Source organism: Anser brachyrhynchus, assembly GCF_964034855.1.
Source record: "Anser brachyrhynchus genome assembly, chromosome: 9".
Classification (NCBI taxonomy): Eukaryota; Metazoa; Chordata; class Aves; order Anseriformes; family Anatidae; genus Anser; species Anser brachyrhynchus.
In genome coordinates, this window is record NC_137703.1 from 3,814,317 (window position 1) to 3,832,377 (window position 18,061).

Here is an 18,061-nt window from a genome sequence, read left to right on the forward strand (position 1 = left end):
AAAGGCAATAATAACCAGGCAAAGTGCTTCAGAGCTTTAGTGGGACAATCAAAGCCTCACAAATTCCCCTAAAACATAGGAGGAAATATTTCAAAGGCTTCACTTTAGAGAAAAAGCTGCAAAGATTTGTTTCAGCAGTTGTAAAACTGGCACTGAGACAAGTTTTGCCAGTTTCCTTTTATCTGAAACATTTTTCACAAAGCCTTAAAAATATTATCTCTGTATGTTCCACTACATTCTTATTTGAGTTTTCATCTCATCTGATTTGTCTATCTCCTTGTCAGTTTACGTCACTCATATCTAAAAAATACAGTTACCAAATCTAATGAATAAAGTAATGCAAAAGGCATAACCTAGCAACCACTGATTTGGGATGCCATATATTTTTTCCTGATAAATAAAACTTCTTCTTTCTAGAGTTAGCAGAGCATTCTGCTGTTTATGATTGATAGTACCTGTTAGTGTCACTTGCTTACTTTCAAAAGCTTTCTCAACAACATCAAAAATGCAGCAGAGAAAAGAATTTTAGAAGTATTTAAAAAGAGATTTTAAAATTATTTCTATCACCATGGACTTCACTTAAAATAAAGTGTGCTGGAAAACATTCAGAAGGTCACTGAAAACTAACAATATTTTTAAAATGAACTTTACCTATATTCAAACATAACTATACTGAGCCTGATTCACCCCCTTCCATATAATGTTAATATCACACTTTGGTTTACAGTTGAATAAAATTCAGCCACATTTCTTTGCTATCACCAATATTCAGTTTGGTGATAGCTGGAGTTCTATCAAATGTTTTAAGACTAGTAAACGATGTTCGACTGCCACTGGTCTTAAAACAAGAATCAGATGAAGAGTTCTTAGGTCAGGGTAAATGGAATAATCTTAAGTCAAAATTTAAATCAAGGAGCTCAATTTTGGAATCTGTTCTTTCTCATAATACAAATATTTTATTATACTTGATTTATTGAGAAAGCACCAGCAATAACCCTCTTTCCTCCCTCACTTCTCTGAGATTTTTGAGGAAGCAATGACAGTCTTGTTCTCTCAATGCTCAAATATATGCCAAGAAAAAGTGTTTTACAAAATTACGGTAATAGCACTAGGAAAGCCTGGGATACTTGGTCAGAATGCTTGATAATGAAAGTTCAGTCATTAAAAAATGTACTGATAATGAAGCAGCAGAATTGTCCAAGTAATGGAAAAGGAATTGCCTTGCTTGGAAGCTTTTGACTTCCAGTCCCGGTGATTTATTGGCAGTTTGGTAATCACTGACTTTCTCTGCATTTTAAGGGCCATCTGCATCCACCCTAAGATTGGAAGATGCGAGAGTCCAGCTGCCAGTAGACTTCAAATAGCAGTATGCTGGAGAGGCTGGGAATGCCCAGGACTGGAAGGCAGAGGCACTTTAACCCGACCAGGAAGGGTAGTAACTGGCTGCACCTTTCATGGAATAAAAGACTGATTACTGGAGCCAGGCTCTTCTAAACACTGTGAATCAGAGCACGGTATTTTTCTCCACATGTAGCACATACTTGCAGAGTCTAAAAGCTAATCTGTACCACTGATTACTTAGATCTGCTCTTGAAATAAATCATAAGCATATTTCTGAGAGGAAGAGATGCTGTGAGTGTAGAACTGGAGGGGAAGTTACCCACAAAGCCCGTCCACTTAGCCACAGCTCCACAGGGGTTGCCCACCTGTGTCCTGTGGTCTACCTGCCAGCATCAGGGTTAGCAGTCGCTGGAAATAATCCAAAGGGCTGATCCTAAACATCACTACCAGGAATATTATGGGCCTCCCAGTCTGTCCTTTCTTCAAGCTACTCCATGTTAATTGTCAGACCCACAAGGAAATTTGCCTTTTTCTTTTTTTTTTTCTCATCTCAAATGATGTGCTCTCTAGTAACTGTATTTATGTAGGTAAATATCACTGCCTGTTTCTTTTTTTTTGCAGTAACAAAAGTAGTTACTACATCCATAGTTCCCAAGCCAAATAGTGTCTTATTGTCAGTGAAGGATACTTCAGCAAGGCCTCCACGGATATTACAGAACACATAAATATACGGCAGATTCCTAAAATTGCCACTATTCCCTTGGGTGCTGAATGAAGATATTGGTGTAAAACTCCCACATCTAACTTCAAGCCGCATGGGTGAGATGTCTTTTCCCATTTCCTACTCAATTGTCTGCATTCCCCATTCATATTAGTTGTTTCTAAGAAACTGAAAGTGTTCCTGCAGAGCATTTGGACCTTTGACTTTTCATACGACCATTTTAAATCCATTTTTAATCCAACAATAGGCTATTACTTTTGGCATTATTAACATTATTTTTTTAATTATTTCCCCACTACTTGTACACTATGAATATAGAATCTGTGATCTGGATGATGAGGAAAGTGGCACACAATGAGTTAATAGTGATCAGATCCTTTACCGGTACGTAAATTGAGTGATTACATTGTTGATCATAATAGTGATGGTTTTGATACTTGTGGTGGAAGCAGAGGGAGAGATTATTTGCTGTTTGCTGTGGAAACCACTTGAAATTTGATCCGTAGGCTAATCTAATTATAGTGCAAATGATAATCAGACTAGATGACCAGACTGATGGTAAAATCAACTTAAACCTGAATGTATCTTATGTTGTCTAATTTTAGCCAGGGTGACAGGGACAGTATACTCTGTTTTGTACAGCAGGTAATTGAGATTTATATATATATACATACAGAGAGAGAAAATCCAGTGGGAGCAGTAGTTCACAGAGATGTAAATATAGTATTGCAAAATCTTGTGTAGCCCTAAATTTCTCTTTTCCTGCTAATAACTAGTTCTGCTTAATGGAAAAGTCTGCAGTTTTTGGATGGGAGGTATAAGATGCTGATTGCAAAGTCCTGTAGGTTGTAAAGCTGCAGCATGTTATAAGGAGCCTCCTCTCGGTTCGCTCTCTGCTGAGGGCGTAGTGACACCAGCCTCAAAGCAGTGTTGTCATAGCATGTCTTCATGATGCGGGAATTGTTAGCAAGTATTGTCCTATCTCATTGTGCAGACATCATCTTGGGAATCTATCGCATGCATTTTTGGCATTGATAAATCAACCACAGAGCTCATTTCCAAAATGCATGCCCCTGCTGAATGCTTGTCTCTGTGTTAGTCTTTCACTCTGAGTTGATACAGAGTGGTGCTATCAGGCTCCGAGTTAAGACAGAAGCAGGGAGAGCTCTTAGGTTCTTATTATTTTTATTTTATTTTATTAGAATAAAATCTGCATTAAAATATTGTGCTTCTGATAAGTATAGTCATATGTATGGTCATTTTTCTGAGTTTTAAAATGCTTATCGCTTATGGTAAAAAAAAGGATATTATAAATCCAAGACATAAAAGGGATAGAATTTGTTAGTGTAACTAATAGATCTACATAAAAAATACTTCTTTGAATAAAAAATCCCACATTCTCATAAGTAAATCTGTTAAAAAAAAAATGCACATAAAACTTAATTGTTAGTTCACCTCGGAGGATAACATAACGGGGCTTTAATGGGCTGGTGCCGCAGCTCGGCTGCCCACAAGCTGGTGCCAGCCACGACATGCAGTGTGTTTTGGAGCCGAAGCAGAGCCACCACAGAAGTGGGGACCATAGGACTGGGACCATGCACAGGCACACTGCAGCTCGTAGCATAACAGCATGGTCAAAGAAAATAGCATTTTCCTTGGAGGAGTAAACAGGGGAATATCAGGTTGAAATAGAGGACAGATGACACCTGTAATTAGGATTCTTTGGGGGATGACAGTGTGTAATTCTAACACAGAAAGTTCCAACGAGGTGTTGATGAATTACAGTTTCAGAGGAGATGCACAGTTATTACTTAAGGACTTGGAAAAATGCATTATAGTGAAAGACTCAAGAGTATAACCTGTTTTGTTTAACAAGAAAAAGGATTAAGGGTTATTTGAATAGAGCCTAGAATTATCTCTGTATGGAACACAAATCACAATGTAAAGCTTAGAAAACGTCGAACAAAATATAGCATCTGGAAAATGGAGAAATAGAATAGGCATGTCCAGACCAGACACAAAACTTCTCTTTATAGCTGTAACTGGTTTAAGTGTAATTAAGCATTAGAACAACCTACCAATATTTGTACTGCAAATTCCATCACTGGAAATGTTTAAGTCCTACCTATGTTTTGGTTTATGTATGAGGTAGCATGGACTAAACAAGCACTGTGGCCTCTTCTGATTTCTAATCTCTTAATCTATTAAGAAAAATAATGAGATCCTGTTCCAAAGTTGATTTCAGTCTTTACAACGCTACATATCCTTCACAAGTCAAAAGAAAAGTCCACCACGGAAGTCAAAGCAATGCAGGATTTTAAAATTTAAGTTATATAAACATTTTAAAAGTATGAATTCAGTTTCTGATCCTGTATTTTCACAAATGCAGGTGTTTACATATAATTAGGAGACAATACAAACTGAGCTTCTAAGAAAAGATAGCTGCCCATTGCATGAGGCTTGCAGCCTTAAGACTCTGTACATGGCAGTGGTAGCTGCTGTTTTTCTTACCACACGGAAATGTTTTCATTTCAAACTGAGTATTGCATCAAGAGAGCCCCACGATCTCTCCACGCAGAGCAAGGGCTGTCTCACTCTTCTCTTAGACACCAGATAAATAGACTGAATGAGGGGCTCTATTTAAACCATTTCAAATGTCCAAATGAACTATGTTTATTTGCTTCTTATGCAGGCTAAGACATATTTCATTTAAAGATGAGCCTAATGGAAATAGCAAGTGATTTGTTTTTGGCTTCAGTGAAACTCAGGATTATACTTACAGTACATATGGGAACATAAGGCTTTCTGAAGAGAACATCCAGCAATCCAAATCATTTCATCATGTGAATAAAATATACCTCCACATTATATACCTGCATGTTCTGAGCAAACTACATCTGAAAGCAACTTGGACTTTTTGCTCTTACTTGTATTTTTTGAGGTCTTCAGAATTCAAAATATTTTGTTTCTAAACCTTGAAACCATTACCTTATTTGTACCAACTGCTACCATGGCAAAAAAATGTTTTGTATTTATTTTCATAGGTGGATAAACATTGCTTTCTTAAGCTCACTCAATACAGTAAGCTACACGTCAACAGTTTATTTTACTAAGACGGTGCTTTTATCGGAACTAACGCAGGAATTATGGCTAGCTGAACAGTTAATCCTTTCTCATCATTCTCATCAGGCATCAAATCACTATCAAGACAATTAAGGTTTTTCTGTCTGTGAAATAAAAAAACATCTAACCATCTGAACCAAACAAACTTTACTACAGTAAACTTACCCAGTTTTCGCAAAACTTGCCCAATACCTCAGCACGGACCGGCTTAAGATTTCTTCAGCTTTGGTGTAATTAACTCTTCTTTCTAGAGGCAATCCGAACACAAACTCAATCTCATAACCATGCATTACCCCCATCCACTCAGGCCAAGGGAGCTTTGAGGATCGGTGTTCAAAAAAGTAAAAGAAGGCATTGTGTCCTAGTTGCGCAAATTTTTTGGTGAACTCCACTGCAGGACATATGATATTGTAGTCCCCGATAACATCATCCATGGCGTCACGGTAATGTTCTGGCTTTTGCTCATTTTCCCAATCTGTGTATTGAAAAATGATTGATTCTATTGCAAGTTGGCTTGCTTCTGGAAAGGACAGAGTTAAAGCTGCTTCAAATTCTGTTTTGTTTATCAAGCCATCACTGTCCTTGCTGAAGCCAGGGACTCCATATGCTAGAAAACCCAATCCTTCATCTTTATTAACACCAACCAAGATCTGTGTTTGTTTGAAAATGCCATTTTCAATCAATGTTTCTGGCATGTCCAATAGAAAATCACCATCCACAGTTGGACAAAAATATATTTGTAAAAGAGGGGCATATTTTGTGACATAAGCTTCATTCTCCAATATATCCTTTGGGTCCTTGTCTTGGAGGCAGAGAATTAGCTCTGTCTCATTGCTGGTGGGACACTGGAGTTGTTTAGCCAAAGCCACTGTTCTGTTCCTGGCCTCAGATGCTGTTATTGCAGCCCAAGGGGCATTTGCAGATCCACTTTGCATGATGGCTCTTGTGAATAAAGGATGGCTTTTAGGAGAAAGGATATGGTAACTTACAGAAGCCGAGCCAGCACTCTCTCCAAATATAGTCACACTTTTTGGATTGCCTCCAAAGGCTGCTATGTTCTCCTGGACCCATTGAAGTGCTAGTCTTTGATCAAATAAACCTGCATTTCCAGGAACTTCCTGGTTTCCCGGCAAAGCCAAAAATCCTAATGCACCAGTCCTGTAGTTCATGGAAACTACAATGACTCTTTCTACCCTGGCTAGAAACTTGCCATCATAGACAGGTAGGGAAGTTGACCCAGACTCAAAGCCACCCCCATATATCCAAACCATGACAGTTGCATTCTTGGGTCTGGGAGAAGGAATCCATACATTAAGGTATAAGCAGTCTTCACTTAGGTTAGTTTTTGGATTCCACATCTCTGATCCGGGAAATCCAGGGTAAGTTGTATCTATAAGCTGATAACAGGAGTTTGCGTGTTTTGTGGCATCCCAAACATCTGACCACTTCTCATGAGGCTCTGGTTTTTGAAATCTCAGTCTACCAATGGGTGGCTTTCCGTAAGGTATTCCAAGGAAGGCTGTCACAGTCCCCCCAAGTACCTGCAGGTTCGTCCCTCTTACGCTGCCATTCTTGGTTGTAATGATGTTATCTTCAGGCACTACTTTCCTGATGAACATATACAGGAGAAGAAGCCACATAAGAAATCTGGTATGGATACTTGTACCATTTACCCAAATCATGATGCCTGAAACACAGGAGAAAAAGAAATTCAGGATTACTATTTCGATGTATTAGCAGGATACAGGTCATCCCAAGGGCACAGAAAATAAGACAGTGCTGCTGCACAAAACTCAAGCAGTCTTTAACCATGACTTCTTGTCAGCCTTGTTGCAAAAGCTATGTTTAGGATCTAGTATTTAATACAGTGTTTCAGAAAAAGTCTGTCACTAAAATAACATAGAAGTGAGGAAGCCAGACCAAAGAAAGAAAATTAGTCTCTGACTACATGGCCATAAGTCATATATCATGCCTTTTATTGATATAAATCTACAGCAGTGACCAGGGAGATGTTTTGAGGGTACTGTTGAGCCTGATGCTTGCCTCTTCTGTTCCCAAATACCAGCAGTGTCTCACGCCACCAGCAGGTGACTTAAGCACTTGCATTTCCACTGGCAAGATGAACAGAACATTTTATGATCTGTGACACAAAAGGCCGTGCCCAATTAACCATTATTCTGTTAGGGGGTTCTTTGTCAGTTTGTATTCTCAGATCAATAACGGGAGATTATCAACATCGCTAGTCACAGATTTTTCCACACATAAACACACATTCCATGAACAACGAACCAGAATTTGAAACCAAGTTTTAATCCAAGGATTTCCAGGTCCACATAATTTTTGAGCTATGCTTTCATGTCACAGTGCGTGCCTGGGCTGAAGCAAACCATTAGGATGGCATTGCTGTAAACTCATTACTAATACGTCTTCAGATCGGAAAGTGTTTTACCAAGTGGAGTACATGAAGTACCTCTGAACTGAGTGCCAGCTCATTAGCTCCTGTGGGTGACTGCATACAGAGGTACGCCAAGACCTAAATGAAACATCAAGATCTTATTTCCCTAAATCAACTTAACCAGGCTTATAACCATCATAATCGTGACAAACAGTCATATTTCCATGACATAGAATGAAAAATCAAATGTTAAAAAAAAAGGATTTTTTTAATATACAGAGGTGGTGCCTTAAATTTTATGTCCTTGTCTTTGCTTCCTAAGAACTTTTCAAAGTAACAATTAATACCATCTTAAAGCTAAAGGTACAGATACTGATTACATACCCTATTTAAGCATACTAATGGTCCCATTTACTACAGCCTTTACAAATACTATTAAAAAACACCCAGTATCATCCTCTTGAAAGTGAAAAGCCAGAAAAATACCATTTACATAAACTTATTTCTATGGCTTACATATTTGAAAATGCTCAACAAAGCTTCCTTCTATTTTTTGCTTATTGCCCTGTTGTACATAGTGTACTCTGTCCAGCTACTTTAAACAGGCTATTCTTTGTTAATGAGAAGCACTTGTGTCCTTAAAAGGAAGGAGGCTAATTTCTGTGGAAAGTACAGCTGTGCGCCTAATCTGAGCTCCTCTTGCTTGTTTGCATATTGTTAGAAATAAACTAAGAAAATGCAAGGGAAAAAAAAAAAAGAACATTTTGTGCAAGGAAGTTCCCAACTTTGAGATAGCATCAAACATGCAGAAAAGAACCTTCAGAGATGGTGTTTTTAACATTCATCAAAATAGATAGAAAATAGATAAAGTTAAGAAAAATAAACATTTACTTTCTTGTCTTTTTATTAATAAAAAAAAAAAAAAGCAGTTAATGGGGTAATAGGTTTCAGAGCTGGTCTAATGCTCCACCCAGCTGTAAGCTTGGTGTTTAGAAACCTGCAAATGCTAAGCTTAATATATATGCTAAACTTTAGAGATGTGAGCAGTCAATCTGGACGACCCACGTGGTCCAGCAACTCCTGCAGAGCTGGTTTAAGCAGAGGCTTGTTCCAGCAGCCCACAGTCCCCGTGCGGGAGGCTCACACCATTGACTGCTATTTAGCTCCCCTTACTGTGTGCTAGTCCTTTTGGTTTTTCATTCATTCTGATAAAAAATTTTGTAAGAGCTGGATGAGAAAAAATATGTTAAGATTAGGTTAGAACCAAGCTCTTTGCTTCTATCTCACAGTCAGCCCAGAAATGGTAATAGTAGAACCTAGCTGGGTATGAATGCACCCACTACATAGTACTGTCAGATGGGAAAAGTAATTTCTATGTTTGCTGTTTCATTGACACTTTCTTTTTTTCCTATCATCTTCAATTCTAATGCATTGCCTAGGAATGAACAATAACAACAAGCTGGAAATAGTAAGAGGTTTGAAACATCATCATTAAGGAGGAAAAAAAAAAAAAGTACTAAATAAAAACAAAGAGGTTACAGTTCCTAAAGCTTTTACTATCTAAATAGTAATTAAAATTAATTGTGCTCTGTCTTCCCCTGTTAATTAGAAAAGAATGGGACAGGAATAAAACACTGTAGCAGGCATAACTTTTGATCCTATAAAGTTTTACACAAGAATTACATGAAAAAAAAACTAACTCCAAATTAAATTCTGTACCTTGTTAATGGTTTCTGCAAGAGGATAGTAGGCATTTTAAAGAAAAAGTTTGAAATAGATCAAGCTTGAAAAATGCAGAAGTTTTGTACTACTGAATGAAAGGGTTTGTCTAGTCTCGAGTTACTCTGCTAATATTGACAAAAGTAGCAAAGGACAGAGGATTATAATTACACCTTCAATGCAAGACTAATATTACATTTAATAAGGTTTCTAATGTTGCATTAAAACAAACTCAGCGATGAAAAACACACTGAGAAAAACAAATATTCCTTGATTATTACTATGAGAGTAAAAGAGCAGAAGAGCTTTAGCTCATCAACCTTAACCGAGTAGACGTATATCATATAATGTATTTGCATACATTAAAAAACTGCTTCTGTAGTAGTTTTCTCCATCAAAAGTTAAACAAAATACACTTTTGTATTCTTATTCCACAAGGGAATACAATTTATTTCAATGATTGTTTCCTCTCCCTGCAAATCTTTACCCAGCCAAAAAATCTACACACAAGACTATAAAGACACTATTTAAATAGAAAAGATGGTTGAATTAATAAGTGATTTCTGGCTCGGTTTAATTTACTTAGCCCAGGATCCCTTGAATAATACCAAGGTCTGATACACACGCCTGCTTACTCGTTCCATTTGCGGAGCGGAGTGAGTTTTCCCAAGAGAGCAACAAATGGGCAGAGCGTAACATTTTAAAAGATCACAATCCCCGTGCAAATCAAGCTGAACCGTAAATTACCCTGGCAGACAGAGACGTGTAAATAGAGAATCACTTACCCCAATTCTATTACAAGAACTACAAAGTTTTTAAGAGTCAGGTTCTTTGAATACTTCAGGGAAAATGCAGTATGCAGCTGCTGCTTTAAGCCCGTAAATTGGACAGTACTGACATTATAATCAACTGTTTCTGACACAAAGCTCGCGAGAGTTGGCAGCAGCAACTTGATCTGCAGGCAGCCGTTCCTTAGTATCTGACATCTGCTCAAAGGCTAATGGTATCGTTGGAGAAATGCTACAGAGAGAAACTCGTTTTGGAGGAAATCAGGCATGAGCTTCTATAGGAAAGGGAAGAGGCAGTGATTTGTTTTTAGCACAGGGCAACAGTTTTATCTGGGAAGATAAACAGAACTACAAATATAGTAAAATCCTGCCTCTCTTTCCTCCATCACGTCTAGAGCACTGACACTACCTGTTCTTTTTCGCTGATGTACAGCTCAAGATTAGCACAATGTTAAAGTATCTCAAAGTTTTCTATTCACTGTAACATAAGTTGCTATTTATGGTTATAAACAACTGTGGCAGATAAAAGAGGAGTGTCCACTGCACAGACATGTCAACAACTGGCAAGCATCACTGGTATTACTTGACTCATGGCCATCTGAGGACTACTGTAGACGTCTGTGTTGTCCTGTAATGATGTTAGGGTGAAAAACAGTACCCATATGGCATCACACACAGTTCTCTCTCTCTTTTTAGGGTTAAAAAAATAAATCATCCTACCTTTTAGTGTATGAGTATACTCCTTTAGTATACGAGTATACTCCTTTTTCCTGAGTCTGCAAAGTATTGTTTCTGTCAGAGTTCGAGGCTGGGGATGCCAGCCCAGTCTAAACTGCGTGCCAGAGCTGTCGGGGCTGCTGCCCAGCTGGGGACACGTCACACAGTGCAGGGGCCCGCGGTGTTTGTGAATCTGTGCCTGCCCCATCCCCAGCTGGGAGCAGGACCCGCAGTGCTACAAGCTACGGAGACAGCTCCAGAGAGCTTATGTAAAGCGCGAAAGTTGTGAGGTAGAAATGAAGGCAGAAAAGAGACAGGGAGGGGAGTAAATAAATAAATCATATACACCCCACTTACAAAATGTCTTGTCAAAGCCATGCCCCTGAGCCACTGCGTATGCCAGAAGGCCATCCCTTGGTGGCCGGGGCTCCTGGCCCCGGGCAGCATCCGCTCTGCAACACTGCTCTGAGTAAGGCAACTGTCCCACCCTGCAAGGTTAGCTGCTACCAAGGCCTTTGCTTCCCCTGCTGGAGCTCGAGACAATTACCTTCCCTCTGTTTAATAATCAAACTATAGCTCCGTTTCAATTACACAAAAGCAATATTTGGCAAAGCGTAGAACAGAAATAAAGAAGAAATAAAAAGTATGAAGTTTATAGACCTTAACACGGAGACTACAAATGATTTTTAGAAGCTAGCATGTGAAATAGTATTTTAATAGGGAAAAGCTCAAGAAAGCATGTTCATTTGGTCTTTCCTGGTAATTTTACAATCTACCTTCAGGATCAGACATTCGATGGGTGCATTGCAAGGACATGTCCACTGGAGAGAATATATCCCATTCCAAACCCAATCCAAATTATAAATCCCAGAATTTTTAGCATGGAAGTGTCCAATATGGTTGCCAGTTTGAGATTCAGAATTCCTAGCCAAGATATTGGTTGCAGATCTGTAAACATAAATCCTAAATAACAAACTAGGGTTAATTTGGAATCAAGTCTAGAGACACCTCCAGCTGATTAAAACATTTCAAGTGCAGTTTCCTGCAGGAAACACTAAGTTGTGCTGTTTAAGGCAGTTTCCCATTTTCTCTGACACACACATTCACTGACTTAAATGTCTCTGTTGGGAACATTGCCAGGTGACACACATTTGCTTCATTTCCATGACGTCAGAGGAAAGAATCATAAGCCCCAAAATTTGTTAGAAGCCACTTTTAAACAAGGTATTTTGGATGCTTACGACAAACTTGTTTTCTCAGCCCTCATCATGGTCTTCAGCAGTAGACAATGAGCAGAAGACATACACAAAATGCTCTTTCTGGCTTCATCGTTTTTCCAGAGCTGGCCGTGTTGTCCCACATCTGCTTTCTCCACCTTGTTCTCTCTCTTCTCCTCTTTCCTGCTTCCCAGTGCCCTGGGAGCAGCCACACACCCTCACGCGGGCTCAGCTGATAAATGCAAAATGTGGAGCATTCCCATGGGCTCCAACAAGGTGACCCTGTGGGAAGTGGATGGCTGGTTTTGGCTCTGTTCAGCCTTGGGGTTACCTGGCTGTCTTCAGGGAAGGGGGGCATTGAGGCCAACTGTGGAGACTGTTATAATGGACTACTACACTTTAGTCCAGTGTTAGAATATAATGCTATACGTTTTAAGAAAAGTAAGCCCTCTTCTATGATTTTTCCTTTAATTAAAAAATTAACATATAAATTAAAGTTTCACCACCGTGTGCTGCGAGAGGAAACACTTATATTAGTTATTCCTTAGATTACTAAAAATACCTGAGAGAAAATTAGAGATTAAATACACTTAATGCCTTTAGTAATTCTGTGTAGACTGGTCATTTTCCCAGCTTTCCTTTGGGAGTTTTAAAGGAAAGGAGGCACAAAACAGCAGACATATAGAACAGCATGTTTATATATGTATGTATGTATATATATCACCAAATACTGATGATACTTTTAAATATCCTTATCTATCTATCTGTCAGACTATTTTTTGAGGTCATGCAAATCTTTATTTAAGGCAAGTTTCTTAAAAAACCGCCACCAAAGACAGGAATTTTTTCATCGTTCAGCACATACATATGAAATAGATCTCACACTGACAGGAATTTTGGTGGAAGAGGTGCCCAGGTCTCTTAGGAAATGAAAACAAAGGCCAGCTCTAGGAAAGATTGACATTTAATAGTCTAAGAAGCTTAGAGAATTTAAACAATATGTGTTATAGAAATATCAAGTGGTTTTGTTATGTTTTTTGTTTATTATTAAACTGCCCTTCAGGATATTACCTAGAGAGAAGCAGATGTTTACCTTTACGAACACCCCAAGTGATGCACATTTTGGATTATACTCAGGAGTCACCTAACAGAGCTGAGAATCTCTGAGGGAAAAACCTGTTTGAAAAATAATGCATCTCAGCTATTCCAAGTAGAAAGCGTGGGCCCCTTTCCCAGGACGTCCTCTAGGCTTTCAAGGTTTGTTCACATGTGAAGCGTCCCCTGCTCTGGATTTGACCCTGCCCTTCCAAGCCATTTACAGTCTCAGAAAGAGCACCTGGGATCCCACAAGAATAGCTGGGCTGAAAAACTTTGCAAATGTCACTTCAATGTAAAAGATATCACATGTGAAGTGTGTTTGGAAATATATATATGCAAATTGTATGGATAGGTAGGAAGCTTTTTTTTTTTTTCTTTTTTTTTTTAATAGCTGAGAGGAAATTCAAAAGGCAAATTATGGCTATACTATATGAAATGTCATTTTTATGAAAAAAATGAAGAGGTTTCGTTTAAACTCCAGCTCTGGTAAGCTCCCTAGGGGGGCTTGGCTGTCTCCAATCACAGGCTGAGTTTTCCCATAGAGCAGCTGCATGACCTTGGCTTGCACTTCTGAGAAAACTGCTATGTCGTGAGAAAAAGCTGTGAAGAAAACAAATAAACTCAAGCTGTACAAGATAAGAAAGGTGAAATTGCAGACAGGGGTAAGATTGCTGAGATGGGGACAGTTAGCAGCTCAAGGACTCAGGGAGAAAAACACTGAAGCCAAAAGCTGTGAAATCTTCAGGTGGAAAAACAGAAGACGGGAGCTCAGCAGCAGCATGGATCCACTAATGCTCGGCTTTGGGGCTTACATTCACATTATTTGACTGGGCATATTATGAAATAAATAATTGCCTTTGATTTTAAGTTGAGTTTACCCTGCTTGCAGAGCATCTCTGCACAGTAGTTGCCCATATACAGTGACCCTGAGAAGGACAGTTACTTCTTCCTGCTCTGCCTGTATTTCTTCTGCAAATCTCATCCTTGGCACTGCACGTGACACCCCTGTATGTAAATTTTAATGTTCATGTAAAACACTGACACCATTAAGAAGCCTGTTGAGAGACTGAGTGTTGCTAGGGCTGATGGTAGCTGGTCACCAGACCTGTCTGAAATTCTGTCATTATTCTGGTTATTCAGAGAAGTCTCACTCCAGAGAAGCTTCCAGAAAGAGGATGCCTCCAGGGCAGTGCACAAAATACCTGGTGGAGTAGGTGTCTGCCAGAACTGACAAAGTAATGAAGCAGAGATTAAAATATCCTTGATGGAGTTATTGCCATCCAGGTATTACAGCGGTGCTCCATTGAGCGGCAGGGGTTTGTCTCAACATAAGCTTTTTGCTGGGGACATGAGTAGCATCCACATGGCTGATCTCCTGTACTATTCAGCATTTCCAGAGATGACTGCTATTCCACCATCTGAACCTTCTGAAATGCCATCACCCTATGCCAGGGTGAGCATTTCCAGATTGTGCCAGTGAACACAACACAGGTCTGCTCTGCTCAGGAGGCTTCAGTTGCTGTTTGAGACTAGCAGAAATTTCAAACAATATTTCTATTAACAAATAGTTAGATAAGTCATAAGAACCAATTGATTTGAAGGGAAATTTGATAATATTAGGAAAGGTGTCTTAGGTACATATGAAAATGGATACCAATTTATTAAGTATACAGAAGACACTAACACTCATATAAGCCATTAAAATAATTATATTTTCCTCTTATTGTTTCAGTTATGATCGTCTGTAACTTTCTTGTTATTACTCTAATTATAGGTTAATATAATTTCCTCTTTATTAGCACAGTTATGGTCTGTACTTTTAGAAAATTCTTGGAGCAATCTGAGCCAATGAGGGATTACAGCCAGTGGAAAGATAGACGCATTATTGTTATTATTATTTTTTTTGAATGTTCATTTACTCTTAATCCCCTATTGTATTCTTACATAACTCATTACTTTGTCTCATATAGGGATCAGATTCAATAAAGAAAGTAAAGAATGATTAACGTATACACAGCATGTCTTGCATAACATTATTATAGCCCCGGTGTTTAGCTTGTAAGAAAACAGGTAAAACTGGAACATTAAAAAAAAGCTAAAATATTGTGTGAACATGATAAGTTTAATTGAATTACATGCTAGGTTTCACAGATCTCTGAAGAAGATTAATCAATTGCCTATAACTGTGTTTTACATTTTTATGCTTCCATTTTCTTTCCTATAGATACTAATGCTCTACTTATTTAAAATTATGTAAAAATGTGTTTTACACCACCAAGGCTAGTGTGGGTATGTTTGAAGCAAGGAAGTTCAGATTAGTCTGCCTTTCCTCTCCTGACTTCAATCAGGTAAATGGTTTAAAAAAAAAAAAAAAAAAAAAGGTAAATGGTCCAACTCATCCAATGTACAGGTGGAAGAAGAAAGGATCTGGAGATTGCAAGGCTGGCTTTTTCCCCAAGGTAAAGAGCATGCTGTTTTGCAAAGCATGACATTGTTTTACGTGTGATCCTTCATTGACAAAAAAAAACATTTTATGTGTTATCTTGTGATAATATATTCAACAGATATCAAATATTTTTGATAGCTATTAAATACATAAAAATAGTTGTCTTTGCAGTCTACTCTCAAAAGCAGAAATGACACCTGTGTGGCTCTGAAAACTAAGGTTGGCTACTGGTAATCGCCTACCAAGAGCAGCATGAAGCTCACTCTGTGATAACCCATCCTCTCAGACTGAAACTCTGTGAATAACTAAGAATTTCAATGCATAAATTAACTCATTTTGGTCTGTTAAGTAGTACTTAAATGGGGAAGGCTGGAACTCTTCCCGATTCCCAATTATCACCCTTTATTTTAGGCCTCATCACTACTATGATTTTCCGTCTTTCAGTTTCGGTAACAATGAGATACATATCTCTCGTGAAAAAAGTCATAGAGGTGTCCAACGGTTTAGGTTAAGCCACTGCTGTTTTCAGATTTCAGTTTCATCCAGCACACTGAAAATGTGAATGAAAGAACTGAGGCTTACATTGGGACCTGCTGGGACCTGATGGCGGAGAGTTATAGAGGAAACAAGCTCAGTGTGCCCTTGTCCACTCTTCAATAAATGGTTCACGGCACCTGAATGTGTCACAGCTATGGGTTTTAGTAGAAATAACTTCGGTGTCTGTCATGAGGTAAAACGTCAGATCCACCTGTCACTGCTCTGCGTGGGTCTGGAGTGCATTGGAGAGGAGGTGAGAGAGGTTTCTGCAGCCCGCCTGTTATTGAAGGCAGCCGGGCTGTGCCTTTCCCACAGCTCTGCTCAAGTAGGGGGAAGGAAGCACTGATGCTAGTCGGCATCAGGTCATATGTTGGATTTACCCTCACTGTGATGCACCAGGGCAAAACTCAAAAATATTCCAGTCATTTTTTTTGCTTGCTTCCTATAATTCACAGCTGATTTGATCTCTTTGTCTATGTGTTCTGCGAAAGAAATGTAACTTCAGGAAAAACATGACCCTGGAAGAAGCTGTGCTTATTTTGTTACCCCATGGCACAACACACAGAGGCACGCACTGACCTCTTCCATCAGGTCATGTCCGGAGATTATTACGCTCCTGAAAGCCCAGGCACTGCTAAGCACTGTCAGTCCTCTCACAGCAGCAACCTTCTTAGGCCGAGTGCCTTTTTAACAGAAGGCCCCTTCGCTCTGTGGATGTGCAAGCATTGTGTAATCATGAAACCCTCGTTATAAACATCTGTGCATTTTTTTTTTATTATTTTTTTTTTCAGGAACATGCCATGATTCGAGAACATTGGGTAATTCATCACAATACCATCTGCTTGAAAAACGGAGTTGTCAGAGCAGGTGGCTTAGGGGTGAAGTACAACAAACGCCCTCAGGTTTTGCTGTATGACTACATAGTAAGTACAGAAAGTCACCAGAAAATAATATGAGGTTCAATATAATTTGATGTTACATACCTACTTCTTTGTAGGGATACAAATTAAAGTTTTGAGTCCAACAATGTTCTTGAAACTCTAATGATGTTCAACTATTATGAAACTTTATTTTACATGAGAGAATTATTCTTCATCAATAGCCTCCATTAGTTTCTTGCCAGTATATTCTGCTTATGATTATTCTGACCTAAACAGTTTCCTGGTGTATTGACCTGTCTGATAAACTCCTCTCTTCTTCCTCTCACCTTTGCACCAAGGAAATCATACAAGCCTGAAACAGCACTGACTTCTCCCAGTTCCTTCCTACGTATCATGCAATAGCATTTTAACACTGAAAACAATCTGTAAGTGGATTTTCCTTCAGCATGGGTTGCAGCAAGTTGAACAGGAAAGGAAAACCTCGGTGCACGCAGGCAGAACGTGGCACCTCAGGCAGGCACCGTGCACATCGGTTTGGCAGAAGAGGCACTTTACCAGTCACAGGAACATTGCGATTCTCTGTTCATTCTCTCCCTTTTGCCTGAAGGCAGGTTCAGTACAAAATGCACAGAGACAGCCTGCAACCTGAAGGACTTTCTATTTATCAGTCCAGAGATACTGGGAAATTAAAAGATGTGCCCAAGATCATAAGGAAGAGTGAACTGCATCCAGACACACAGAGCATTAAAACATCACCTTTGGTTTGTTTTAAATCCCTGAGTTTTATAGGTTTTCTCTCGAAGTATTACTGAAAATTGAAGTGTTTTTTTTTTTTTTTTTTTTTTTGATAGCAATCTTGAATAAGAGCAGCATTTCCATCCATTTTCCACAGTAAACAGAGTTCATCCTTTGGGATTCAGAGTCTGCATTTTCTAAAAGTCACAAAGGCAATGATCAGAAGAAGTTCCTGCCAACTATTCCAGGGCTCCTCAGCTGGTGGATGTACCACGGGGAAGGAAAGCCACTTCTGAGCACTCTGCCCAGGAGCTGCCAGTGCCTGTTGTTGGAGCCACCACTG

General features: G+C 39.0%; 1 protein-coding gene across 6 annotated transcripts in view; it reads right to left on the reverse strand.

The window, feature by feature from the left end:
• Window positions 1–18,061, reverse strand: part of BCHE (butyrylcholinesterase) — a 54,738-nt gene that overhangs the window by 23,047 nt on the left and 13,630 nt on the right. For 3 of the 6 annotated variants that reach the window (XR_013954899.1, XM_080604307.1, XM_080604309.1), the window contains exons 1-2: window positions 10,085–10,369; window positions 5,351–6,872 (exon numbers count right to left, since the gene is read on the reverse strand). Coding sequence is in view for 5 of the 6 variants with exons in the window: in XM_080604307.1 (XP_080460433.1) it covers window positions 5,351–6,867 (1,517 nt within the window). In the remaining variant the exon portion in view is untranslated. Of the gene's footprint in view, window positions 1–5,350; window positions 6,873–10,084; window positions 10,371–18,061 lie in introns of those variants that run through there. The other 3 variants (XM_080604308.1, XM_080604306.1, XM_080604305.1) reach the window with 2 other exon arrangements.